At 39.4% G+C, this 26822-nt stretch overlaps 1 protein-coding gene across 1 annotated transcript in view; it reads left to right on the top strand.

The window, feature by feature from the left end:
• Positions 1-3283: 3283 nt before the first annotated feature.
• Positions 3284-26822, top strand: part of LOC119952993 (mucin-16-like) — an 83326-nt gene continuing 59787 nt past the window's right edge. The window contains exons 1-40 of the mRNA XM_038776740.1: positions 3284-3449; positions 6692-6832; positions 7810-7953; positions 9964-10122; positions 10337-10504; positions 10817-10960; positions 11173-11343; positions 11654-11815; positions 12108-12260; positions 12472-12642; positions 12953-13114; positions 13410-13559; positions 13771-13941; positions 14252-14413; positions 14709-14858; positions 15072-15242; positions 15553-15714; positions 16010-16162; positions 16376-16546; positions 16857-17018; positions 17314-17466; positions 17682-17849; positions 18160-18321; positions 18617-18769; positions 18983-19153; positions 19464-19625; positions 19921-20073; positions 20287-20457; positions 20768-20929; positions 21234-21377; positions 21591-21761; positions 22072-22233; positions 22562-22708; positions 22924-23091; positions 23403-23564; positions 24167-24310; positions 24517-24684; positions 24974-25135; positions 25771-25938; positions 26228-26389. Coding sequence (XP_038632668.1) covers positions 3380-3449; positions 6692-6832; positions 7810-7953; positions 9964-10122; positions 10337-10504; positions 10817-10960; positions 11173-11343; positions 11654-11815; positions 12108-12260; positions 12472-12642; positions 12953-13114; positions 13410-13559; positions 13771-13941; positions 14252-14413; positions 14709-14858; positions 15072-15242; positions 15553-15714; positions 16010-16162; positions 16376-16546; positions 16857-17018; positions 17314-17466; positions 17682-17849; positions 18160-18321; positions 18617-18769; positions 18983-19153; positions 19464-19625; positions 19921-20073; positions 20287-20457; positions 20768-20929; positions 21234-21377; positions 21591-21761; positions 22072-22233; positions 22562-22708; positions 22924-23091; positions 23403-23564; positions 24167-24310; positions 24517-24684; positions 24974-25135; positions 25771-25938; positions 26228-26389 — 6310 coding nt within the window. The 5' untranslated portion in view covers positions 3284-3379. The remainder of the gene's footprint in view (positions 3450-6691; positions 6833-7809; positions 7954-9963; positions 10123-10336; positions 10505-10816; positions 10961-11172; positions 11344-11653; positions 11816-12107; positions 12261-12471; positions 12643-12952; positions 13115-13409; positions 13560-13770; positions 13942-14251; positions 14414-14708; positions 14859-15071; positions 15243-15552; positions 15715-16009; positions 16163-16375; positions 16547-16856; positions 17019-17313; positions 17467-17681; positions 17850-18159; positions 18322-18616; positions 18770-18982; positions 19154-19463; positions 19626-19920; positions 20074-20286; positions 20458-20767; positions 20930-21233; positions 21378-21590; positions 21762-22071; positions 22234-22561; positions 22709-22923; positions 23092-23402; positions 23565-24166; positions 24311-24516; positions 24685-24973; positions 25136-25770; positions 25939-26227; positions 26390-26822) is intronic.

Raw genomic sequence — 26822 nt, 5'->3', positions numbered from 1 at the left:
AACTATCAAGCAAACATATTCCCTATCGCTTCCCCGAACCCACCCTTTAATCCTTGATACATGAGTTGTCACCATTTTCCTTGACTTTGAACTATGTTGGGATTCCTTGACTTTGAGAATGTGGACAGCTGACATTGTTAAAACTCAACTCATGATGCCCAATTAGTTTGACGAGCATGACCCTCAGGAATGTTAGAGGGCACAATTACTCTCTGTGGCTGAGATAGACAACACTAACAGGCACCTTTCATAATCAGGTTATCATTCTGAGATCTCTTTGCTGTCATGCTCTTGCACTTAAAATTCCTGAGCCGCCACTGCATTATCTCTAAATGTTTGTCCAGAAACCCCCATCTGCGCACCCCCCCCCCCCCCACCCCCCCCCCCACCCCCCCCCCCCCCCCCCCCCCCCCCCCCCCCCAGGTTGATTACCATTTCGCCTTCTGTTTCAGCCCTTTAGGCTGTCTTCCTTCAGTCTCATCACACTCTCCCACCAGCTGATTAGACCCACCCCACAGACGTCCAATAATCCTAAGATCTGTAAACTAAACACCCATTTTTACTTTCTTAACCACACAGACAGAAGTCTCTTTCAGGGCTGTGCACAGTTAATAAACCAGGCATTCTCCAGCATCATTCAGAGCTGTGAACACTTTCTAAAACAGATGGGCTGAAGCCTTCAAGACAGCACATTTCAGCCACAAATCCCATTCCAGCAGAGGACCCTCTCACACCCCTCTCACCCCAAAGCACCCTCCCCCCCCACACACCCAGAAACAGCCTTGAACCAGCCACCAGCGCAGTGGACACTGTCCCCTCGTACACCCTGGATAAGGTGGAGAGAAGTTATCAGCATCTTCTTTGCTCTCGGGGCTCCTATTTTTAGAAAGCAGTAGTGAATCGCGCCAGTGTGACAGCACACTGTGGTTGGGAAGATTCAGTGAGGTCTGAAGATTCGACGATAAGCTTGATAATGATATGGAAATTGAATCAATTCTTTCAAATCAAGTTCTTGCCCTTCCTGGGTGTGAACTTGATCATGCCATTGGGAATGGCCCGGAAACATTGCGTACCAAAATCTCACCAGCGGAAATCCTGTTTTGGCTTTTCGTGAGATATTCCAGCCATTACTTGATTTGCGCCCATGGCTAAGAGACCTGCAGAATCATACCCAAAGATAGGAATAAATGGGCCTTTTTAAAAATGGCAGACTGTGACAAGAGGGATAATGCAGGGATCAGTGCTAGCATCCAGCTGTTCACAATATATATTTAACGATTTAGATCAAATATGCAAATATGCAAATTTGCAGATGACACAAAGCTGGGTGGAAGGGTGAGCTGTGAGAAGGATACAGAGGTGTCTTCATATGATTTAGACAAATTGAGTGAGTGGGCAAATGCATGGCAGATGGAGTATAATGTCGATAAATGTGAGGTTACCCACATTTGTAGAAAAATAGGAAGGCAGATTATTCACTGAATGGCTAGATATTGAGAGAAGGGAATGTTTAATGAGAATTGGCTGTACTTGTACACCAGTTATTAAAAGCAAGCATACAGGTGCAGCAGGCGGTGAAGAAGGCAAATGGTATGTTGACCTTCATAGCGAGAGGATTTGAGTACAGGAGCAGTAATGTCTTTCTGCAGTTATACAGGGCCTTGATGAGACCACACCTGGAATATTGTGCGCAGTTTTGGTCTCTTTATCTGAGGAAGAATGTTCTTGCTATGGAGGGAATGCAGCAAATGTTTACCAAACTGATTCCTGGGATAGCCAGATTGACATATGAGGAGAGATTGAGTCGGGTTAGGATTATAGTCACAGGAGTTCAGAAGAACGAGGGGGAGTCTCGTAGAAACCGATAACATTTTAACAGGGCTGGACAGGGTAGATGCAGAAAGGATGTTCCTCATGGTGGGGTAGTCCAGAACCAGGGATCACAGTCTGAGGATATGGGTTGTCCACTTAGGACAGAGATGAAGAGAAATGTCTTCACCCAGAGAGTGGTGAGGCTGTGGAATTCTCTGCAACAGAAAGCAGTTGAGGCCAAAACAGGAGTTAGATATGACTCTTGGGACTAAAGGGACCAAAGGATATGGGGGAGAAGTGGGAACGGGTCACTGAGTTGGAAGATCAGCCATGATCATTACAAATGGTGGAGTAGGCTCGAAGGGCCAAATGGCCCACTTCTGCTCCTATTTTCCAAGCTTCTATGTAAAGCTTTTAACTTCTCCAATTTCCATTTCTAGACTGGCCCTTCAAATGCTGCAGTCGAGGTCACATCATGTGGGTCCACATGACTCCCATTGCCATGCAATGTGTGCCAGTACAGGATGTAAAATAACAAAGAGGTACAGGTAGTTGTGTTAAAATGTCACAGGGTAACCCATTAAAATTTCTTGCTGATTTCCTGAGCAAGATTGGGCCATCACCCTCATCTCTGAGTTATCGTCAGGACCAGGGAAGCAAAGGCCTGTTAACAGTTTGAAGATACTTTAATGTTTGATAATAAAACAGCGGATTTTTAGAAAGGAAAACACTCAAAACAATTCATTCTCAAAGCGTTTTCAGGAGAACTACCAATGTCATCCAAACAGGATGATTAAGGGACTAAATCTAAGAAGACAAAGTAATGATCCCAATGAGGAAGGCAAAATGCTGAAAAAGAAAATAATTACTATGTGAACCCTTATTTTCTCCCCAATAAAGAAACTGACCATGAGTTAAGCTCATTAGAAAGCAAAATGTTGCATGAAATGTTTATGGGGATTGAAAGTCTTTAAAGTTAGAAAACAACGACTATGCCTTGTTTGTCTTTTGAACAAGAGAATAAAACATCGCTACTAACTGGAAATGGAAATGAATGTTACATTAGAGAGGCACTGGTCAGTACATTGAGGCGTTGGTTTTCTATATACACTAATATATAGTGTTGTAAACCCTCTCCTCTCTGTTCTGTTTGAAGTATAGGAGCTGCCGCACAGCTTCTTTAGCAACTGACAATATTATTGTGTTTTGCATTGAACTGATGACTGCGATACTCATAAATGTGCGTATGCCGATGACTGAAATTACCTTCAAATGTGGAGAGGCAGAGCAGTCAGCTATCGGAATTTAGGGAAGAAACGAAAAAGGACAATAAAGCAATTTGGGCGGTAACTCATTCTTAGGCTGCTGCAAAGATTGCACATATTATTACGCGTTGAACCTGGTGAACAAAGCAAGGTGTGGCATTTGAAGACGTCAGCCTTACAAAATCACTTCATAACTCAAAGATATATTTGAAATGAGACAGGTTTGAAACACAACTGAACTACTTTACTTGAGACAGTGCAGATTAGTTCCGTGCATCTATCGAACTTCTTCCACGGGAAAAATGAATCGTAAAAAGTTGAATTCAACGGTATTATTTTGGCTTGCGATTGTGTGTAGCCTCTGTCTTTCAGGTAAGAATTCAAAGTAAATGAAAATTAGCTGCTTCTGGCAACACATAGAATGATTATTATATTTTTCAGGTTTCAACTTTCCTCAGTGGAATAATTAATTTAATCTTCGTAGATTTAGTCTCTCAACCTCCCTAAGTTGATAAAATGGAGGTATTTAGTATAATGAAATATGTTCATACTGTGAAATGTGGGTAAAATCTGACTTTTATGTCTGGTGCCAGACCTATGATTAATTAGAGCCTGTATCATGAAGAGAGGTGCAGGTGCATGAAGAAATGTGCATATTTTAATGTTCATTGCAAAAGTACTGAACCAGTTTCAATAACATTGACTGAATCATAGATTTTTGCAAAACATTGCTGTGACACCCTGAATCTGACAGAGAAAATGCAAAGTTGAGGGAATGCATTTTTGTTTCAACTTAAGTCCTTTTCAGTTTCTTACTTTGAAATCTTGATTCAGCTCAAGAGCTGGTTTAAATTACATTTTCGGTAAACTTCAGGAATAGAAAGAGATAACAAATCGATTTAAGCTCTAAATGTTAGAAACCATGACAGGTGTTATGAATTCCAGAAGGTGCAGCCTGAATTTACTTCAAACTATTTTAATCAGTGCGTTAAGTTCTACAGGGTGTACGTATTATAAACTAGTTTAAATGTGAATGATCCAAAGTATATAATTTGCCACAAAATAAATTAAGTTAGATCGTCAATAAATACAAATAAAACTAAATCATGTAATACAGTAACAAGGAAAATATTCTACAGTATGGTGCACAATATTATCTTGTCTATGAACATAAGAAATGATCAGTCATGCTTTATTTAATGTTGAGAAAATCAGTTGATGTGTGTTCAGGTTGTTGAGGAAAAAATTAAATTGTTTTCCTCATCAGTGAAAATGTTTTTTTTCTTTGTTTTTTTACCCCAAGTCAAATCTTTCATAGGGCGGGATTTACAGGCTGTTCACGCCGGCGAGAAATTTTGTTCCCACGCCGGCGCAAGGGTTTCCAGGTGACGGGGGGTGCTGTCACCAGGAAAACCCATTGACAATGGCGGGGACGGTAGATCCTACTGGCGGCTGAAAAACTTGCGGCGTGGTGGTTGGTAAATCCGGCCCTATATTCCTTGCTGAATATGGAATTTGTGATACATTTTTATGTGGCTAAAGAAAATAATCGTCAGATGTTGAACTGGGATTGGAATAATTCCATGAAGTAGCTTGTCAAATGAATAATGTCGGGCTGCTATAAATGCCTCAAAAGGTGGTGACATGGATTCCCCAATCCCCCAGCTGTGTGTTTCTCGGCTGCGCGTCGTTCCATGATGCGGGATTCTATACTCCCACTGCTTGTCGATGGAATTTTTCATTGTAACCACCTCACACCACCGGGAAACACACTGGTGTGGGTGCACTGCCGGCGGGAAAAGTGAATTGCAACAACCGGAGAATTCTGGCCTCAATATTCGTGTTACAAAGTGTCAAATAATGTTTAATTTGGAAAAAAAAAATTATTGTGCTTCCCAGGTCCACTAGACAACTCAAAGCATTTTACAACTATTAAAATACTTTTTGAAGTGCAGTCACTGCTGTAATGTGGGAAATGTGCCAGCTATTTGCACCCAGCTAACTCCCACAAACATGTTTTAAATTCATCCATTTTTATGATGTTGATTGAGGGATACGTATTTGCAAGGACACCGAGCATAACTGTCCAGCTCTTCTTCGAATGCTGTCGTGAGATATTTCATATCCACCCCATCAAACAGATGAGGCCTTGATTTTACTTCTCATTCATAAAGCAATACCTCCGACAGAGAAGCATTCCCTGAAACTGGCTTTAATTTTGCACCCAGGTCCTCAGGCGGGATGTGAATTCAGATCCTTGTGACTCAGAGACTAGTGTCCTGCCAACTGAGCCTCAGCTGACATTGGCCAGTGCATCTCTGCCCAAAAGTTTCCCAGTGGAGTGGCTTCAATGGAAAATATCATTGACCACGGCGAGAGCAGAGAATCCCGCCACCAGCGAGCCACACACCGTCTTCCACTGCTGAGAACCATGTGGCTGGGAGGCGGGGGAATCATGCCCCTTGATTTGCTGCACTGCTAGTCAACCATAATATGTGCCAGAGATCATTAGAGTGTTCTGGCTCAATAACGACTTATCAGCACAAAAAATTAATTAACAATCTGTTATTAAAGTTTAAATCACACCGTAGTCATGCTGGACTTGCGGTTTACTAGTTTATTCTATACGTCAAAATCATATTGAAATCTATTTTGCTTTTCGCATGTAGCAAGTCCAAATTCTGAGATTTGCTCTAAATCTGAACACTGGGCAACATGTTGTTGCAACAGTTTTCATTGCCAGACAGATATTAATAGTGTGTGTGCAGCTTTCAGATGATCTTGTCTTTTCAAGTCTGCTTAGCCCTATTGGTGGTACTATCAATGGAGTCAGAACACCATGGGATCCAGCACCATTACAGAAGCATAAGCACATAATCGAGGCTGACATTTCAGTGCACTCCTGACAGGATGTCACATTATTAAAGATTCCATTTACAGCTGAGAACTTATGAGCTATTGAAGAATTGTTTAAATGTAGTCACTGTTGTGGTGCAGGATGTAGGAAGCACAACAACCAATTTGAACACAACAAGGTCTCACAAAAAACAACTTGACAATCATCAAATAATCTGTTTTTGTCATGTTTAGTGAAGAATACATATTGATGAGCAAGGACACTGGGGATAACTTCCTTGATCTTCTTCAAAATAGTGCACCCGGGCAGGCAGGTGAGGATTCAGAAATATGCCTCATCCGAAAGATGGCACCTGGAACAATGCAGCACTCCCTCAGTATTGAAAACCCTTGAGTAAAGCTTGAACCAGGAACCTTAAGGCTCAGAGACTAGGGGACTGGTTTAGCACAGTGGTCTAAAACAGCTGGCTTGTAATACAGAGCCAGCTGGCTTGTAATGCCAGCAGCGCAGGTTCAATTCCCATACCGGCCTTCCCGAACAGGCGCCGGAATGTGGTGACTAGGGGCTTTTCTCAGTAACTTCATTGAAGACTACTTGTGACAATAAGCGATTATTATTATTATTCGAGTTCTTTGAATCAAGGCAGACACACCTTTCTTCTTTCTCTTCTTTTCAGTTAATTTTAAAATTTGGATTCCTCTGTACTTTATTGCAAGTTGCATATTTACCTCAGTCATGCCATTAATATCTTTCATAGCAACAGCAGAAAACTCAACTACAAGTGCACAGACTACCGCTGCAGTGCTGAACTTTACATCTGCTCCTACATCCACAAGTACTCTTGCATCGACAGCTGAACCAACCGGAAATGCAACAACACAACTCATAACAACAGTTGGTGAGTATCATGATATGCTTTTATCACCAATTCCCATTTTATTCCTTTCAGTTCAAGGCAGGTTGTGGCTAAAATAAAAACAAAATATTGCAATTTTGCTATTTGGTACAGGCAGCCTTCCATCTGTAAGGCAATGGTGTGTGCCATGGTGATCAAATCTATGTTATCACCTGGTGTGGCTCAGGAGACGCACTCTGGCATAACAATCTCTGTTGCACTTGCTGCGAAGGTGATTGATTTCCTGGCCTCTGTTTTCTCCATGCCCTCTTATGGGTAGTCAGTTCCTGCTCACTTCTTCTAATGTCCTTGCAAACAATCATCTTCCAGAGATCGTGCCTGTCTCCTGGCTGTCAGTGTCCATTTAAAAAAATTAAATTTAGAGTACCCAATTATTTTTTTCTTCCATTTAAGGGGCAATTTAGTGTGGCCAATCAACCTAACCTGCATATCTTTAGGTTGTGGGGGTGAAATCTACTCAGACATGGGGCGAATGTGCAAACTCCACACAGACAGTGACTCGGGACCAGGATTGAACCCGGATCCTCAGCGCCCTAGGCCGCAGTGCTAACCACTTTGCCGCTCTGGCTGTCAGTGTCCATGTCTGCCATCTTCATATCTCACTTGCAGGTGTCCTTTAGTGGTGATATGGACAACCCGGAAGTCATGATCAAGTGACCAATTGACGATATATGATCGTCATCTATCCAATGAAAGTGGCTGAGCCATTGCAGACATCACTACGTTTTAATGAGAGGATGCTGTTCACATCTATGATGTGCAGAGAAAAATCATCTGTAGATTTCACTTTCTGCAATTCTTTCTGCTGTAATATGTTGATTTTATCTTTCGGCATTTGGGTAATTTCTAATTGTTAACAAACTGCAGGAGTTTGTATTTTCATGCATATTTCTGCATATGTTATTCTGAGTTGGCTGGTTTGCCCTAAATATGTCATTCAACTACCTTCACCACAACAGAAATCGCAACATCAAGTACAGAGTCCAGCCCTGCAACACTGATTACTTCATTCATCACAGCAACAGGTTCAACAGGGGAAACAGCTACAAGCACTTCTACTCCAACAATGGCAACAGAATTAACAACACCTGCAACAACAGGTGGTGAGTTAAACCTTCATTTGCTGTTTCATTCCACTTCCTTTTAATCTGACACAAGATTAAAAAATAATTTTAAAAACCTAGTGCCATTGTGTCAAATAAATGGTGCAGAAGGAATCAGATTTCCTCGCATTTGGGGCATGGACGATGTTGCAACGTACATATGGGCCGAGATTCCCTGGCCTTTCCGTGGCGTGCTTCACAGCAGCTGGAGGCGGCCTGCCGTTAGCCGACGGCGGCATCTTCTGGTCCCGTCGCTGTCAATTGGATTTCCCATTGAATCCACCCCACGCTGTCGGGAAACCCGTGGCGGGGATGCGCCGTCGATGGGACCGGACGTTCCCATCAGCGTGAACAGCCGGAAGATCTCGCCCATGTTCTCTGTAAAATGTAGGTGTTCGACATATAAAACCCTTGCAAATAAAACTACGAGTTTCGAATGTTTCATTCAAAGCAAAGGGATCATCAGATGCACTTGATCGAACAAGTTACAAATGCCTATTATTTGTAAATTTAGCAGTAAATTAAGTAAAATGAAAAACATTTGGGGGGGGGTTCTGTTCGGTTTGGGTTAAACGTTAAAAGGGGGGGGCAGGCGGCAGGGTGGCAGCAGGTAAAGTGGGGGTTTAGATGAGAGGAAGCCGGGGTGCGGGTGGATGGGGGAGGATGCTCTGGCTGTTTGCTGTTGTTTCTTGACTTTTTTTTCTTCTTTGTTATGTATATATTTGAAAATGCCTCCCATAAAATGTTTTTCAAAGAAAAAGCAAAATGCAAAACATATTTAACAAGAAACAGAGAAGACAGTCTGGAAATGGTATAATCGCAAAGGCCAAGGATTTCCTTAGTGCTGATAGCACCACCAAAGTCTCAGAAAACCCTCAAAACAGTGGTAAAATTGTGCAAAGATACTGGCCTGAATCTTTCATGCACTGGGCACGCGCACTCAGTGGTCACGGAAGAGGCCATGATCGACCTCAGAATTCAGTTTAAAATGAGCTCTCGGAAAGCTACTGGGGAGGGTGGGAACAGGGTGGGGCACGAGAGAAGAGGCAGGCGTTTGCAATGAGCTCCCTGAAGGCAGACAGCTGCCTCAAGGAGCTGCAATATTGTTCCAATAACATTTGCACCAAAGAAATGCCGCAAATTCTCTCTGGCATGCAACTGGCAGCAAAACACCTCAATCTTCAAACATGTTATCCAATTTCATTCAGGACATTTTACCCCATCCTGGATTGTAAAAGCAGCAAAGTGCATGGGCCACATAAAAGTAGAGTCAATTGCATGCACCAAAAGCTGGTTTAGCTCAGTGGGCTAGACAGCAGGTTTGTGTTGCCGAACAAGGCCAGCAGCGCGAGTTCAATTCCCGTACAAGCTGAGAATTCTCCCTCTGTGTACCCGGACAGGCGCCGAGATGTGGCGACTCGGGGCTTTTCATAATAACTTCATTGCAGTGTTAATGTAAGTCTACTTGTGACAATAAAAAGATTATTATTAGGGGCTGTTCAGCACACTGGGCTAAATCGCTGGCTTTGAAAGCTGACCAAGGCAGGCCAGCAACATGGTTCGATTCCCGTAACAGCCTCCCCGAACAGGCGCCGGAATGTGGCGACTAGGGGCTTTTCACAGTAACTTCATTGAAGCATACTCGTGACAATAAGCGATTTTCATTTCATTTTTCATTTCAAACAGAATGAACAACAATCAAAATTCAAGACATTACATCAAGTGCTATGTAAAATTGCACTTTATCTCATCCCAATATGATTCCTTGAAATTTAAAGCGGGTACACGTTTATACACTGACATTTCATCAAAATATTCCCATATTGCTGGTCACACTTACAAAAGTGTATGGGAGAATGAATTGTAAAACTCACCTGCTGCTTTGTGTCCATTACAAATATGTGTGGATAATTTGGATCATGTTTCAAAGAAGTTTGTATTGATTAATTCATATTTCTGAATACGGAATTGAAAGTTGCTAGTTTACCTCCTATATATCATTAATTATAGTCACTGCAACAGCAGAAATATCAACTGCAAGTAGCAGCACTGCATTATCAGCCACTTCATCAACTCCTGTATCAACAAGTTCATCAGAAGCAACAACCACAGAAAGCTCCATTACACCATCAACAAGCATCTCAACGTCAACACTCTCTTCACCAAGTGGTGAGTATCATCGTGAAATTAATGTTCCAATCGATTTCATCTGGAGATATCACTTGGCATTTGTTCTATTGCAATATTTGATATATTTAATGAACTGAGAAATTTGTATTCAATCAAAGTGTTAACAAAAGACTTTATATTTTCATTTGGATTTCTTTGTGTTTCTCTCCAAGTTGCAACTTTTTCTTAGTAATGTCATTCTTCACTTTCACAGCAACACCTGAAACCTCGACTGCAGGTTCACAGAGCACCACTGCAGCAGTGAGCTCATCATCAACCCCCATGTCAACAAGTCCAGTAGCTGAAACAGCAACAAGCAGCTCCACTCCTGCACCGATAACTGAATCAACAACAATCCCAACACAAGGCATCACAATAAGTGGTGAGTATAATTGTATTTTTAACTCATTCCAATACAATTCCTTCAAATTTAATGCAGCCGTATGACTATATACTAAAATTCCATCAAACTATTCCCATTTTGATGGTTACTCTTGCAAAAGTGCAGGGGAGGATCATTTGTAAAATTCACCTGCTGCGTTGCGTCTATTGCATATATTTGTGGGTAATTTGGATTACAGTTCATTTTAACAAATCAAAGAAGTTTGTATTTTAATTCACATTTCTGAATATGGAATTGAAAGATGCTAGTTTGCCTCGTAATAATCATTACTTATTGTCACTGCAACAACAGAAACAGCAACTGTAAGTAGCAGCACAGCAACATCAGCCTCTTCAGCAACTCCTGAATCAACAAGTTCATCAGGAGCAACAACCACAGAAAGCTCCATTCCACCATCAACAAGCATCTCAACGTCAACACTCACTTCACCAAGTGGTGAGTATCATCGTGAAATTAATGGTCCAATTGAATTCATCTATAGATGTCACTTGGTACTTGTTCCTATTGCAATATTTGATATATTTAATGAACTGAGAAATTTGTATTCCATCAATGGGTTCACAGAAGATTTGTGTTTTCATTTGGATTTCTGTGCTTCCCTCCAAGTTGCAGCTTTTTCTCAGTAATGTCATTCTTCACTTTCACAGCAACATCTGAAACCTCGACTGCAAGTTCACAGAGCACCACTGCAGCAGTGAGCTCAACATCAACCCCCATGTCAACAAGTCCAGTAGCTGAAACAGCAACAAGCAGCATCACTCCTGCACCGATAACTGAATCGACAACAATTGCAACACAAGCCTCTACAACAACAAGTGGTGAGTATTCAGGATCAGATTTATCAGGTGCTCCAATGTGATTGCTCTCAATTAAATTGTGTTTTTGATTACATAAGAAGGTAAACACAAAAAATGGCTATTTTATAGTTTAATATCATATTAATACAGAGGTGAACCAATCACAAATTTCACATTGTGCTTTGAGTCAGCTGAAAAATGCCTGTGCCGTATTTTGGGAGAATTTCTGAACAGACGAGAGTCATTTGTATGTTAATGTACATCTTTGAACATGGTATCACCGGTTGCTGGTTTGACTCAATTATGTCTTGATTTATTTTCACTGTAATAGCAGAATCATCAACTGCATCTGCACAGGCCACGTCTGCAGCATCAAACTCTGCATCAACTCCCACATCAACAAGTGCAACAGAATCAACAGCAAAAGGCATCTCCACTCCAGCACCAACAACTGAAGCAACAACAATTACAACACAAGGCATTGCAACAAGTGGTATGTAAAATTGCACATTCTCATCCTAATATGATTCCTTGAAATTTAAGGCGGGCGTATGATTATATTCCATCAAAATATTCCCATTTTGCTGGTTACACTTACAAAAGTGTATGGGAGAATCAATTGTAAAATTCACCGGCTGCTTTGTGTCCATTGCAAATATTTGTGGGTAATTTGGATTACAGTTCATTTTAACAAATCAAAGAAGCTTGTATTTTAATTCATATTTCTGAATACGGAATTGAAATTTGCTTGTTTGCCTCGTAATAATCATTAATTATTGTCACTGCAACAACAGAAACAGCAACTGTAAGTAGCAGCACAGCAACATCAGCCTCTTCAGCAACTCCTGAATCAACAAGTTCATCAGGAGCAACAACCACAGAAAGCTCCATTCCACCATCAACAAGCATCTCAACGTCAACACTCACTTCACCAAGTGGTGAGTATCATCGTGAAATTAATTTTCCAATCTAATTCATGTTTAGATGTTGCTTGATCCTTGTTCCTGTTGCAATATTTGATATATTTAATGAACTGAGAAATTTGTGTTCCATCAATGTGTTCACAGAAGATTTTGTATACGTTTGGATTTCTGTGTTTCCCTCCAAGTTGCAGCTTTTTCTCAGTAATGTCATTCTTCATATTCACAGCAACATCTGAAACCTCGACTGCAGGTTCACAGAGCACCACTGCAGCAGTGAGCTCAACATCAACCCCCATGTCAACAAGTCCAGTAGCTGAAACAGCAACAAGCAGCATCACTCCTGCACCGATAACTGAATCGACGACAATTGCAACAACACAAGCCTCTACAACAAGTGGTGAGTATTCAGGATCAGATTTATCAGATGCTAGAATGTGATTGCTCTCAATTAAATTGTGTTTCTGATTACATAAGAAGGTAAACACAAAAAATGGCTATTTTATGGTTTAATATCATATTAATACAGAGGTGAACCAATCACAAATTTCACATTGTGCTTTGAGTCAGCTGAAAAATGCCTGTGCCGTATTTTGGGAGAATTTCTGAACAGACGAGAGTCATTTGTATGTTAATGAACATCTTTGAACATGGGTTCACCGGTTGCTGGTTTGACTCAATTATGTCTTGATTTATTTTCACTGTAATAGCAGAATCATCAACTGCATCTGCACAGGCCACGTCTGCCGCATCAAACTCTGCATCAACTCCCACATTAACAAGTGCAACAGAAACAATAGCAAAAGGCATCTCCACTCCAGCACCAACAACTGAAGCAACAACAATTACAACACAAGGCATTGCAACAAGTGGTATGTAAAATTGCACATTTTTCTCATCCGAATGTGATTCCTTGAAATTTAAAGCGGGCGTATGATTATATTCCATCAAAATATTCCCATTTTGCTGGTTACACTTACAAAAGTGTACGGGAGAATCAATTGTATAATTCACCGGCTGCTTTGTGTCTATTGCAAATATTTGTGGGAAATTTCAATTACAGTTCATTTTAACAAATCAAAGAAGCTTTTATTTTAATTCATATTTCTGAATACGGAATTGAAATTTGCTTGTTTGCCTCGTAATAATCATTAATTATTGTCACTGCAACAACAGAAACAGCAACTGTAAGTAGCAGCACAGCAACATCAGCCTCTTCAGCAACTCCTGAATCAACAAGTTCATCAGGAGCAACCACAGAAAGCTCCATTCCACCATCAACAAGCATCTCAACATCAACACTCACTTCACCAAGTGGTGAGTATCATCGTGAAATTAATGTTCCAATCTAATTCATGTTTAGATGTTGCTTGATCCTTGTTCCTGTTGCAATATTTGATATATTTAATGAACTGAGAAATTTGTGTTCCATCAATGTGTTCACAGAAGATTTTGTATACGTTTGGATTTCTGTGTTTCCCTCCAAGTTGCAGCTTTTTCTCAGTAATGTCATTCTTCACTTTCACAGCAACATCTGAAACCTCGACTGCAGGTTCACAGAGCACCACTGCAGCAGTGAGCTCAACATCAACCCCCATGTCAACAAGTCCAGTAGCTGAAACAGCAACAAGCAGCATCACTCCTGCACCGATAACTGAATCGACGACAATTGCAACAACACAAGCCTCTGCAACAAGTGGTGAGTATTCAGGATCAGATTTATCAGATGCTCCAATGTGATTGCTCTCAATTAAATTGTGTTTTTGATTACATAAGAAAGTAAACACAAAAAATGGCTATTTTATAGTTTAATATCATATTAATACAGAGGTGAACCAATCACAAATTTCACATTGTGCTTTGAGTCAGCTGAAAAATGCCTGTGCCGTATTTTGGGAGAATTTCTGAACAGACGAGAGTCATTTGTATGTTAATGTACATCTTTGAACATGGTATCACCGGTTGCTGGTTTGACTCAATTATGTCTTGATTTATTTTCACTGTAATAGCAGAATCATCAACTGCATCTGCACAGACCACGTCTGCAGCATCAAACTCTGCATCAACTCCCACATCAACAAGTGCAACAGAATCAACAGCAAAAGGCATCTCCACTCCAGCACCAACAACTGAAGCAACAACAATTACAACACAAGGCATTGCAACAAGTGGTATGTAAAATTGCACATTTTTCTCATCCGAATATGATTCCTTGAAATTTAAGGCAGGCGTATGATTGTATTCCATCAAAATATTCCCATTTTGCTGGTTACACTTACAAAAGTGTATGGGAGAATCAATTGTAAAATTCACCGGCTGCTTTGTGTCTATTGCAAATATTTATGGGAAATTTCGATTACAGTTCATTTTAAAAATTCAAAGAAGCTTGTATTTTAATTCATATTTCTGAATACGGAATTGAAATTTGCTTGTTTGCCTCGTAATAATCATTAATTATTGTCACTGCAACAACAGAAACAGCAACTGTAAGTAGCAGCACAGCAACATCAGCCTCTTCAGCAACTCCTGAATCAACAAGTTCATCAGGAGCAACCACAGAAAGCTCCATTCCACCATCAACAAGCATCTCAACATCAACACTCAGTTCACCAAGTGGTGAGTATCATCGTGAAATTAATGTTCCAATCTAATTCATGTTTAGATGTTGCTTGATCCTTGTTCCTGTTGCAATATTTGATATATTTAATGAACTGAGAAATTTGTATTCCATCAATGTGTTCACAGAAGATTTTGTATTTTCGTTTGGATTTCTGTGTTTCCCTCCAAGTTGCAGCTTTTTCTCAGTAATGTCATTCTTCACTTTCACAGCAACATCTGAAACCTCGACTGCAGGTTCACAGAGCACCACTGCAGCAGTGAGCTCAACATCAACCCCCATGTCAACAAGTCCAGTAGCTGAAACAGCAACAAGCAGCATCACTCCTGCACCGATAACTGAATCGACGACAATTGCAACAACACAAGCCTCTACAACAAGTGGTGAGTATTCAGGATCAGATTTATCAGATGCGCCAATGTGATTGCTCTCAATTAAATTGTGTTTTTGATTACATAAGAAAGTAAACACAAAAAATGGCTATTTTATAGTTTAATATCATATTAATACAGAGGTGAACCAATCACAAATTTCACATTGTGCTTTGAGTCAGCTGAAAAATGCCTGTGCCGTATTTTGGGAGAATTTCTGAACAGACGAGAGTCATTTGTATGTTAATGTACATTTTTGAACATGGTATCACCGGTTGCTGGTTTGACTCAATTATGTCTTGATTTATTTTCACTGTAATAGCAGAATCATCAACTGCATCTGCACAGACCACGTCTGCAGCATCAAACTCTGCATCAACTCCCACATCAACAAGTGCAACAGAATCAACAGCAAAAGGCATCTCCACTCCAGCACCAACAACTGAAGCAACAACAATTACAACACAAGGCATTGCAACAAGTGGTATGTAAAATTTCACATTTTTCTCATCCTTATCTGATTCCTTGAAATTTAAGGCGGGCGTATGATTATATTCCATCAAAATATTCCCATTTTGCTGGTTACACTTACAAAAGTGTATGGGAGAATCAATTGTAAAATTCACCGGCTGCTTTGTGTCCATTGCAAATATTTGTGGGTAATTTGGATTACAGTTCATTTTAACAAATCAAAGAAGCTTGTATTTTAATTCATATTTCTGAATACGGAATTGAAATTTGCTTATTTGCCTCGTAATAATCATTAATTATTGTCACTGCAACAACAGAAACAGCAACTGTAAGTAGCAGCACAGCAACATCAGCCTCTTCAGCAACTCCTGAATCAACAAGTTCATCAGGAGCAACAACCACAGAAATCTCCATTCCACCATCAACAAGCATCTCAACATCAACACTCACTTCACCAAGTGGTGAGTATCATCGTGAAATTAATGTTCCAATCTAATTCATGTTTAGATGTTGCTTGATCCTTGTTCCTGTTGCAATATTTGATATATTTAATGAACTGAGAAATTTGTATTCCATCAATGTGTTCACAGAAGATTTTGTATTTTCGTTTGGATTTCTGTGATTCCCTCCAAGTTGCAGCTTTTTCTCAGTAATGTCATTCTTCACTTTCACAGCAACATCTGAAACCTCGACTGCAGGTTCACAGAGCACCACTGCAGCAGTGAGCTCAACATCAACCCCCATGTCAACAAGTCCAGTAGCTGAAACAGCAACAAGCAGCATCACTCCTGCACCGATAACTGAATCGACAACAATTGCAACAACACAAGCCTCTACAACAAGTGGTGAGTATTCAGGATCAGATTTATCAGATGCTCCAATGTGATTGCTCTCAATTAAATTGTGTTTTTGATTACATAAGAAGGTAAACACAAAAAATGGCTATTTTATGGTTTAATATCATATTAATACAGAGGTCAACCAATCACAAATTTCACATTGTGCTTTGAGTCAGCTGAAAAATGCCTGTGCCGTATTTTGGGAGAATTTCTGAACAGACGAGAGTCATTTGTATGTTAATGTACATCTTTGAACATGGTATCACCGGTTGTTGGTTTGACTCAATTATGTCTTGATTTATTTTCACTGTAATAGCAGAATCATCAACTGCATCTGCACAGACCACGTCTGCAGCATCAAACTCTGCATCAACTCCCACATCAACAAGTGCAACAGAATCAACAGCAAAAGGCATCTCCACTCCAGCACCAACAACTGAAGCAACAATAATTACAACACAAGGCATTGCAACAAGTGGTATGCAAAATTGCACATTTTTCTCATCCTAATATGATTCCTTGAAATTTAAGGCGGGCTTATGATTATATTCCATCAAAATATTCCCATTTTGCTGGTTACACTTACAAAAGTGTATGGGAGAATCAATTGTAAAATTTACCGGCTGCTTTGTGTCTATTGCAAATATTTGTGGGTAATTTCGATTACTGTTCATTTTAACGAATCAAAGAAGCTTGTATTTTAATTCATATTTCTGAATACGGAATTGAAATTTGCTTGTTTGCCTCGTAATAATCATTAATTATTGTCACTGCAACAACAGAAACAGCAACTGTAAGTAGCAGCACAGCAACATCAGCCTCTTCAACAACTCCTGAATCAACAAGTTTATCAGGAGCAACAACCACAGAAAGCTCCATTCCACCATCAACAAGCATCTCAATATCAACACTCACTTCACCAAGTGGTGAGTATCATCGTGAAATTAATGTTCCAATCGAATTCATCTGTACATGTCACTTGGTACTTGTTCCTATTGCAATATTTGATATATTTAATTAACTGAGAAATATGTATTCCATCAATGTGTGAACAGAAGACTTTGTATTTTTATTTGGATTTCTGTGTTTTTCCCTCCAAGTTGCAGCTTTTTCTCAGTAATGTCATTCTTCACTTTCACAGCACCATCTGAAACCTCGACTGCAGGTTCACAGAGCACCACTGCAGCAGTGAGCTCAACATCAACCCCCATGTCAACAAGTCCAGTAGCCGAAACAGCAACAAGCAGCACCACTCCTGCACCGATAACTGAATCGACAATTGCAACAACACAAGCCTCTACAACAAGTGGTGAGTATTCAGGATCAGATTTATCAGATGCTCCAATGTGATTGCTCTCAATTAAATTGTGTTTTTGATTACATAAGAAAGTAAACACAAAAAATGGCTATTTTATAGTTTAATATCATATTAATACAGAGGTGAACCAATCACAAATTTCACATTGTGCCTTGAGTCAGCTGAAATATGCCTATGCCATATTTTGGGGGAAGTTCTGAACAGATGAGTGTCATTTGTATGTTAATGCACATTTTTGAATATGGTATCACCGGTTGTTGGTTTGACTCAATTATGTCTTGATTTATTTTCACTGTAATAGCAGAATTACCAACTGCATCTGCACAGACCACGTCTACAGCATCAAACTCTGCATCAACTCCCACATCAACAAGTGCAACAGAATCAACAGCTACAGGCATCTCCACTCCAGCACCAACAACTGAAGCAACAACAATTACAACACAAGGCATTGCAACAAGTGGTATGTAAAATTGTACATTTTTCTCATCCGAATATGATTCCTTGAAATTTAAAGCGGGCGTATGATTATATTCCATCAAAATATTCCCATTTTGCTGATTATACTTACAAAAGTGTATGGGAGAATCAATTGTAAAATTCACCGGCTGCTTTGTGTCCATTGCAAATATTTGTGGGTAATTTGGAGTACAGTTCATTTTAACAAAGCAAAGAAATTTATATTTCATTTCATATTTCCAAATACGGAATTGAAATTTGCTTGTTTGCCTCGTAATAATCATTAATTATTGTCACTGCAACAACAGAAACAGCAACTGTAAGTAGCAGCACAGCAACATCAGCCTCTTCAGCAACTCCTGAATCAACAAGTTCATCAGGAGCAACAACCACAGAAAGCTCCATTCCACCATCAACAAGCATCTCAGCATCAACAGTCACTTCACCAAGTGGTGAGTATCATCGTGAAATTAATGTTCCAATCTAATTCATGTTTAGATGTTGCTTGATCCTTGTTCCTGTTGCAATATTTGATATATTTAATGAACTGAGAAATTTGTATTCCATCAATGTGTTCACAGAAGATTTTGTATTTTCGTTTGGATTTCTGTGTTTCCCTCCAAGTTGCAGCTTTTTCTCAGTAATGTCATTCTTCACTTTCACAGCAACATCTGAAACTTCGACTGCAAGTTCACAGAGCACCACTGCAGCAGTGAGCTCAACATCAACCCCCATGTCAACAAGTCCAGTAGCTGAAACAGCAACAAGCAGCATCACTCCTGCACCGATAACTGAATCGACGACAATTGCTACAACACAAGCCTCTACAACAAGTGGTGAGTATTCAGGATCAGATTTATCAGATGCTCCAATGTGATTACTCTCAATTAAATTGTGTTTTTGATTACATAAGAAGGTAAACACAAAAAATGGCTATTTTATGGTTTAATATCATATTAATACAGAGGTGAACCAATCACAAATTTCACATTGTGCTTTGAGTCAGCTGAAAAATGCCTGTGCCGTATTTTGGGAGAATTTCTGAACAGACGAGAGTCATTTGTATGTTAATGCACATCTTTGAACATGGTATCACCGGTTGCTGGTTTGACTCAATTATGTCTTGATTTATTTTCACTGTAATAGCAGAATCATCAACTGCATCTGCACAGGCCACGTCTGCAGCATCAAACTCTGCATCAACTCCCACATCAACAAGTGCAACAGAATCAACAGCAAAAGGCATCTCCACTCCAGCACCAACAACTGAAGCAACAACAATTACAACACAAGGCATTGCAACAAGTGGTATGTAAAATTGCACATTTTTCTCATCCTTATATGATTCCTTGAAATTTAAGGTGGGCGTATGATTATATTCCATCAAAATATTCCCATTTTGCTGGTTACACTTACAAAAGTGTATGGGAGAATGAATTGTAAAATTCACCGGCTGCTTTGTGTCTATTGCAAATATTTGTGGGTAATTTGGAGTACAGTTCATTTTAACAAAGCAAAGAAATTTATATTCTATTTCATATTTCCGAATACGGAATTGAAATTTGCTTGTTTGCCTCGTAATAATCATTAATTATTGTCACTGCAACAACAGAAACAGCAACTGTAAGTAGCAGCACAGCAACATCAGCCTCTTCAGCAACTCCTGAATCAACAAGTTCATCAGGAGCAACAACCACAGAAAGCTCCATTCCACCATCAACAAGCATCTCAGCATCAACAGTCACTTCACCAAGTGGTGAGTATCATCGTGAAATTAATGTTCCAATCTAATTCATGTTTAGATGTTGCTTGATCCTTGTTCCTGTTGCAATATTTGGTATATTTAATGAACTGAGAAATTTGTATTCCATCAATGTGTTCACAGAAGATTTTGTATTTTCGTTTGGATTTCTGTGTTTCCCTCCAAGTTGCAGCTTTTTCTCAGTAATGTCATTCTTCACTTTCACAGCAACATCTGAAACTTCGACTGCAAGTTCACAGAGCACCACTGCAGCAGTGAGCTCAACATCAACCCCCATGTCAACAAGTCCAGTAGCTGAAACAGCAACAAGCAGCATCACTCCTGCACCGATAACTGAATCGACGACAATTGCTACAACACAAGCCTCTACAACAAGTGGTGAGTATTCAGGATCAGATTTATCAGATGCTCCAATGTGATTACTCTCAATTAAATTGTGTTTTTGATTACATAAGAAGGTAAACACAAAAAATGGCTATTTTATGGTTTAATATCATATTAATACAGAGGTGAACCAATCACAAATTTCACATTGTGCTTTGAGTCAGCTGAAAAATGCCTGTGCCGTATTTTGGGAGAATTTCTGAACAGACGAGAGTCATTTGTATGTTAATGCACATCTTTGAACATGGTATCACCGGTTGCTGGTTTGACTCAATTATCTCTTGATTTATTTTCACTGTAATAGCAGAATCATCAACTGCATCTGCACAGGCCACGTCTGCAGCATCAAACTCTGCATCAACTCCCACATCAACAAGTGCAACAGAATCAACAGCAAAAGGCATCTCCACTCCAGCACCAACAACTGAAGCAACAACAATTACAACACAAGGCATTGCAACAAGTGGTATGTAAAATTGCACATTTTTCTCATCCTTATATGATTCCTTGAAATTTAAGGTGGGCGTATGATTATATTCCATCAAAATATTCCCATTTTGCTGGTTACACTTACAAAAGTGTATGGGAGAATCAATTGTAAAATTCACCGGCTGCTTTGTGTCTATTGCAAATATTTGTGGGTAATTTGGAGTACAGTTCATTTTAACAAAGCAAAGAAATTTATATTCTATTTCATATTTCCGAATACGGAATTGAAATTTGCTTGTTTGCCTCGTAATAATCATTAATTATTGTCACTGCAACAACAGAAACAGCAACTGTAAGTAGCAGCACAGCAACATCAGCCTCTTCAGCAACTCCTGAATCAACAAGTTCATCAGGAGCAACAACCACAGAAAGCTCCATTCCACCATCAACAAGCATCTCAGCATCAACAGTCACTTCACCAAGTGGTGAGTATCATCGTGAAATTAATGTTCCAATCTAATTCATGTTTAGATGTTGCTTGATCCTTGTTCCTGTTGCAATATTTGATATATTTAATGAACTGAGAAATTTGTATTCCATCAATGTGTTCACAGAAGATTTTGTATTTTCGTTTGGATTTCTGTGTTTCCCTCCAAGTTGCAGCTTTTTCTCAGTAATGTCATTCTTCACTTTCACAGCAACATCTGAAACCTCGACTGCAAGTTCACAGAGCACCACTGCAGCAGTGAGCTCAACATCAACTCCCATGTCAACAGGTCCAGTAGCTGAAACAGCAACAAGCAGCATCACTCCTGCACCGATAACTGAATCGACGACAATTGCAACAACACAAGCCTCTACAACAAGTGGTGAGTATTCAGGATCAGATTTATCAGATGCTCCAATGTGATTGCTCTCAATTAAATTGTGTTTTTGATTACATAAGAAGGTAAACACAAAAAATGGCTATTTTATGGTTTAATATCATATTAATACAGAGGTGAACCAATCACAAATTTCACATTGTGCTTTGAGTCAGCTGAAAAATGCCTGTGCCGTATTTTGGGAGAATTTCTGAACAGACGAGAGTCATTTGTATGTTAATGCACATCTTTGAACATGGTATCACCGGTTGCTGGTTTGACTCAATTATGTCTTGATTTATTTTCACTGTAATAGCAGAATTATCAACTGCATCTGCACAGGCCACGTCTGCAGCATCAAACTCTGCATCAACTCCCACATCAACAAGTGCAACAGAATCAACAGCAAAAGGCATCTCCACTCCAGCACCAACAACTGAAGCAACAACAATTACAACACAAGGCATTGCAACAAGTGGTATGTAAAATTGCACATTTTTCTCATCCTTATATGATTCCTTGAAATTTAAGGTGGGCGTATGATTATATTCCATCAAAATATTCCCATTTTGCTGGTTACACTTACAAAAGTGTATGGGAGAATCAATTGTAAAATTCACCGGCTGCTTTGTGTCTATTGCAAATATTTGTGGGTAACTTCGATTACAGTTCATTTTAACAAATCAAAGAAGCTTGTATTTTAATTCATATTTCTGAATACGGAATTGAAATTTGCTTGTTTACTTCATTTACCTAATCATGCTAGTTTGCCTCGTAATAATCATTAATTATTGTCACTGCATCAGCAGCAACCTCAACTGCAAGTAGCAGCACTGCCATATCAGCCTCTTCATCAACTCCTGGAACAATTAGTTCATCAGAAGCAACAACCACAGAAAGCTCCATTCCACCATCAACAAGTATCTCAATATCAACACTCACTTCACCAAGTGGTGAGTATCATCGTGAAATTAATGTTCCAATCGAATTCATCTGTAGATGTCACTTGGTACTTGTTCCTATTGCAATATTTGATATATTTAATTAACTGAGAAATATGTATTCCATCAATGTGTGAACAGAAGACTTTGTATTTTTATTTGGATGTCTGTGTTTTTCCCTCCAAGTTGCAGCTTTTTCTCAGTAATGTCATTCTTCACTTTCACAGCACCATCTGAAACCTCGACTGCAGGTTCACAGAGCACCACTGCAGCAGTGAGCTCAACATCAACCCCCATGTCAACAAGTCCAGTAGCCGAAACAGCAACAAGCAGCTCCACTCCTGCACCGATAACTGAATCGACAATTCCAACAACACAAGCCTCTACAACAAGTGGTGAGTATTCAGGATCAGATTTATCAGATGCTCCAATGTGATTGCTCTCAATTAAATTGTGTTTTTGATTACGTAAGAAGGTAAACACAAAAAAATGGGTATTTTATGGTTTAGTATCATATTAATACAGAGTTGAACCAATCACAAATTTCACATTGTGCTTTGAGTCAGCTGCAAAATGCCTGTGCCCTCTTTTGGGAGAATTTCTGAACAGTCCAGAGCCATTTGTATTTTAATGCACATCTTTGAGTATGGTATCACCGGTTGGTGTTTTGACTCAATTATGTCTTGTTTTATTTTCACTGTAACAGCAGAATCATCAACAGTATCTGCACAGACCACCAGTGCTGCATCAAACTCTGCATCACCTCCCACATCAACAAGTGCAACAGAATCAACAGCTCCAGGAATCTCCACTCCAGCACCAACAACTGAAGCAACAACAATTACAACACAAGGCATTGCAACAATTGGTGTGTAAAATTGCACATTTATCGCATCCTAATGTGATTCCTTGAAATTGAAAGTGGGTGTATGATTATATTCCATCAAAATATTCCCATTTTGTTGGTTACACTTACAAAAGTGTATGGGAGAATCAATTGTAAATCTCACCTGCTGCTTTGTGTCCATTGCAAACATCTTTGGATAATTTGGATCACGTTTCATTTTTGAGGAGCCAAAGAAGTTTGGTCTATTTTAATTCACATTTCTGAATACGGAACTGAAAGTTGCTACTTTTATGATAAATGAAATGAAATTCGCTTATTATCACGATAGGCTTCAAATGAAGTTACTGTGAAAAGCCCCTAGTCGCTTCATTCGGCGCATGTTCGGGGATTGAACTGTGCTGTTGGCCTGCTTGGTCTGCTTTCAAAGCCAACGATTTAGCACAGTGAGCTAAACCAGCCCCTAATATATATGATGTAATGTAGCAATTTTCAGTTCCGTATTCAGAAATGTGAAATAGCGAATTACCCCTGTGCTAAACAGCCCCATATATATTATATATATCATTAATCATTACATATCATTACATCATTTATATCATTAATTGTTATCACTGCAACAACAGAAACATCAACTGCAAGTAGCAGCACTGCAATATCAGCCTCTTCATCAACTCCTGTATCAACAAGTTCATCAGGAGCAACAACCACAGAAAGCTCCATTCCACCATCAACTAGCATCTCAACATCAACACTCACTTCACCAAGTGGTGAGTGTCATTGTGAAATTTATGTTCCAATCAAATTCATGTGTAGATGTTACTTGATCCTTGTTTCTACTGCAATATTTGATATGTTTCATGAAATGAGTAATTTGTATTCTATCAAAGTGTTAACTTGTATTTTCATTTGGATTTCTGTGTGTTTCCTCCATGTTGCAGCTTTTTCTCAGTAATGTAATTCTTCATATTCACAGCAACATCTGAAACCTCGACTGCAGGTTCACAGAGCACCACTGCAGCAGTGAGCTCAACATCAACACACATGTCAACAAGTCCAGTAGCCGAAACAGCAACAAGCAGCTCCTCTCCTGCACCGATAACAGAATCGACGACAATCGCAACAACACAAGCCTCTACAAGTGGTGAGTATTCAGGAACATGTTTATCAGATGCTCCAATGTGATTGCTCTCAATTAAATTGTGTGTTTGACGACAAAAAATGGCTATTTTATTGCTTAATATAATAATACAGAGGTGAACCAATCACAAATTTCACATTCTGCTTTGAGTGAGCTGCAAAATGCCTGAGCCATATTTTGGGAGAATTTGTGAACACCAGAGCCATTTGTATGTTGATGCACATCTTTGAGTATGGTATCACCGGTTGCTGTTTTGACTCAATTATGTCTTGATTTATATTCATTGTAATAGCAGAATCATCAACTGCATCTGCACAGGCCACGTCTGCAGCATCAAACTCTGCATCAACTCCCACATCAACAAGTGCAACAGAATCAACAGCTGCAGGCATCTCCACTCCAGCACCAACAACTGAAGCAACAACAATTACAACACAAGGCATTGCAACAAGTGGTAAATATAATTGTATATTTAATCATTCCAATACAATTCCTTCAAATTTAATGCAGCTGTTTGACTATATACTAAAATTCCATCAAACTATTCCCATTTATATGGTTACTCTTGCAAAAGTGCAAGGGAGGATCATTTGTAAAATTCACCCGCTGCTTTGTGTCTATTGAAAATAATTGTGGGTAATTTTGATTACAATTCATTTTAACAAATCAAATAAGTTTGAATTTTAATTCATATTTCTCAAACGGAATTTAAATTTGCTTGTTTACTTCTTTTATATCATTAATTATTGTCACTGCAACAGAAACCTCAACTGCAATATCAGCCTCTGTATCAACAAGTGTATCAGAAGCAACAACCACAGAAAGCTCCATTCCACCATCAACAAGCATCTCAACGTCAACAATCACTTCACCAAGTGGTGTCATTGTGAAATTAATGTTCCAATCAAATTCATGTGTTGATGTTATTTGATCCATGTTCCTGTTGCAATATTTGATATATTTAATGAACTGAGAAATTTGTAATCCATCAATGTGTTTACAGAAGAACTTGTATTTTCATTTGGATTTCTGTGTTTTTCCCTCCAAGTTGCATCTTGTTTTCAGTAATGTCATTCTTTACTTTCACAGCAACATCTAAAACCTCGACTACAGGTCCGCAGAGCACCACTGCAGCAGTGAGCTCAACATCAACCCCCATGTCAACAAGTCCAGTAGCTGAAACAGCAACAAGCAGCTCCACTCCTGCACCGATAACTGAATCGACAACAATCGCAACAACACAAGCCTCAGTAAGTGGTGAGTATTCAGGAACAGATTTAACAGATGCAATTGCTCTCAATTAAATTGTGTTTGATGACATAATGGGTAAACACAAAATATGGCAGTATTATGGTTTAATATCATATTAATACGGGGTGAACCAATCGCAGATTACTCCTTCTGCTTTGAGTCAGCTGCAAAATGCCTGTGCCATACCTTCGGACAAGTTCTGAACAGACCACAGCCATTTCTATGTTAATGCACATTTTTGAGTATGGTTGCTGGTTTGATTCAATTATGTCTTGATTTATATTCACTGTAATAGCAGAATCATCAACTGCATCTGCACAGGCCACGTCTGCAGCATCAAACTCTGCATCAACTCCCACATCAACAAGTGCAACAGAATCAACAGCAAAAGGCATCTCCATTCCAGCACCAACAACTGAAGCAACAACAATTACAACACAAGGCATTGCAACAAGTGGTATGTAAAATTGCACATTTTTCTCATCCGAATATGATTCCTTGATATTTAAAGCGGGCGTATGATTATATTCCATCAAAATATTCCCATTTTGCTGGTTACACTTACAAAAGTGTAAGGGAGGCTCAATTGTAAAACTCACCTGCTGCTTTGTGTATGCTAGTTTGCCTCATAATAATCATTAATTATTGTCACTGCAACAACAGAAACATCAACTGCAAGTAGCAGCTCTGCCATATCAGCCTCTTCACCAACTCCTGTATCAACAAGTTCATCAGAAGCAACAACCACAGAAAGCTCCATTCCACCATCAACAAGTATCTCAGCATCAACAGTCACTTCAGCAAGTGGTGAGCATCATCGTGAAATTAATGGTCCAATCAAATTCATCTATAGATGTCACTTGGTACTTGTTCCTATTGCAATATTTGAT

Source organism: Scyliorhinus canicula, chromosome 18, assembly GCF_902713615.1.
Source record: "Scyliorhinus canicula chromosome 18, sScyCan1.1, whole genome shotgun sequence".
In the NCBI taxonomy this organism is placed as follows: Eukaryota; Metazoa; Chordata; class Chondrichthyes; order Carcharhiniformes; family Scyliorhinidae; genus Scyliorhinus; species Scyliorhinus canicula.
Note: the sequence above shows the minus strand (reverse complement) of the source record. Positions and strands in the feature narration are given on the sequence as shown.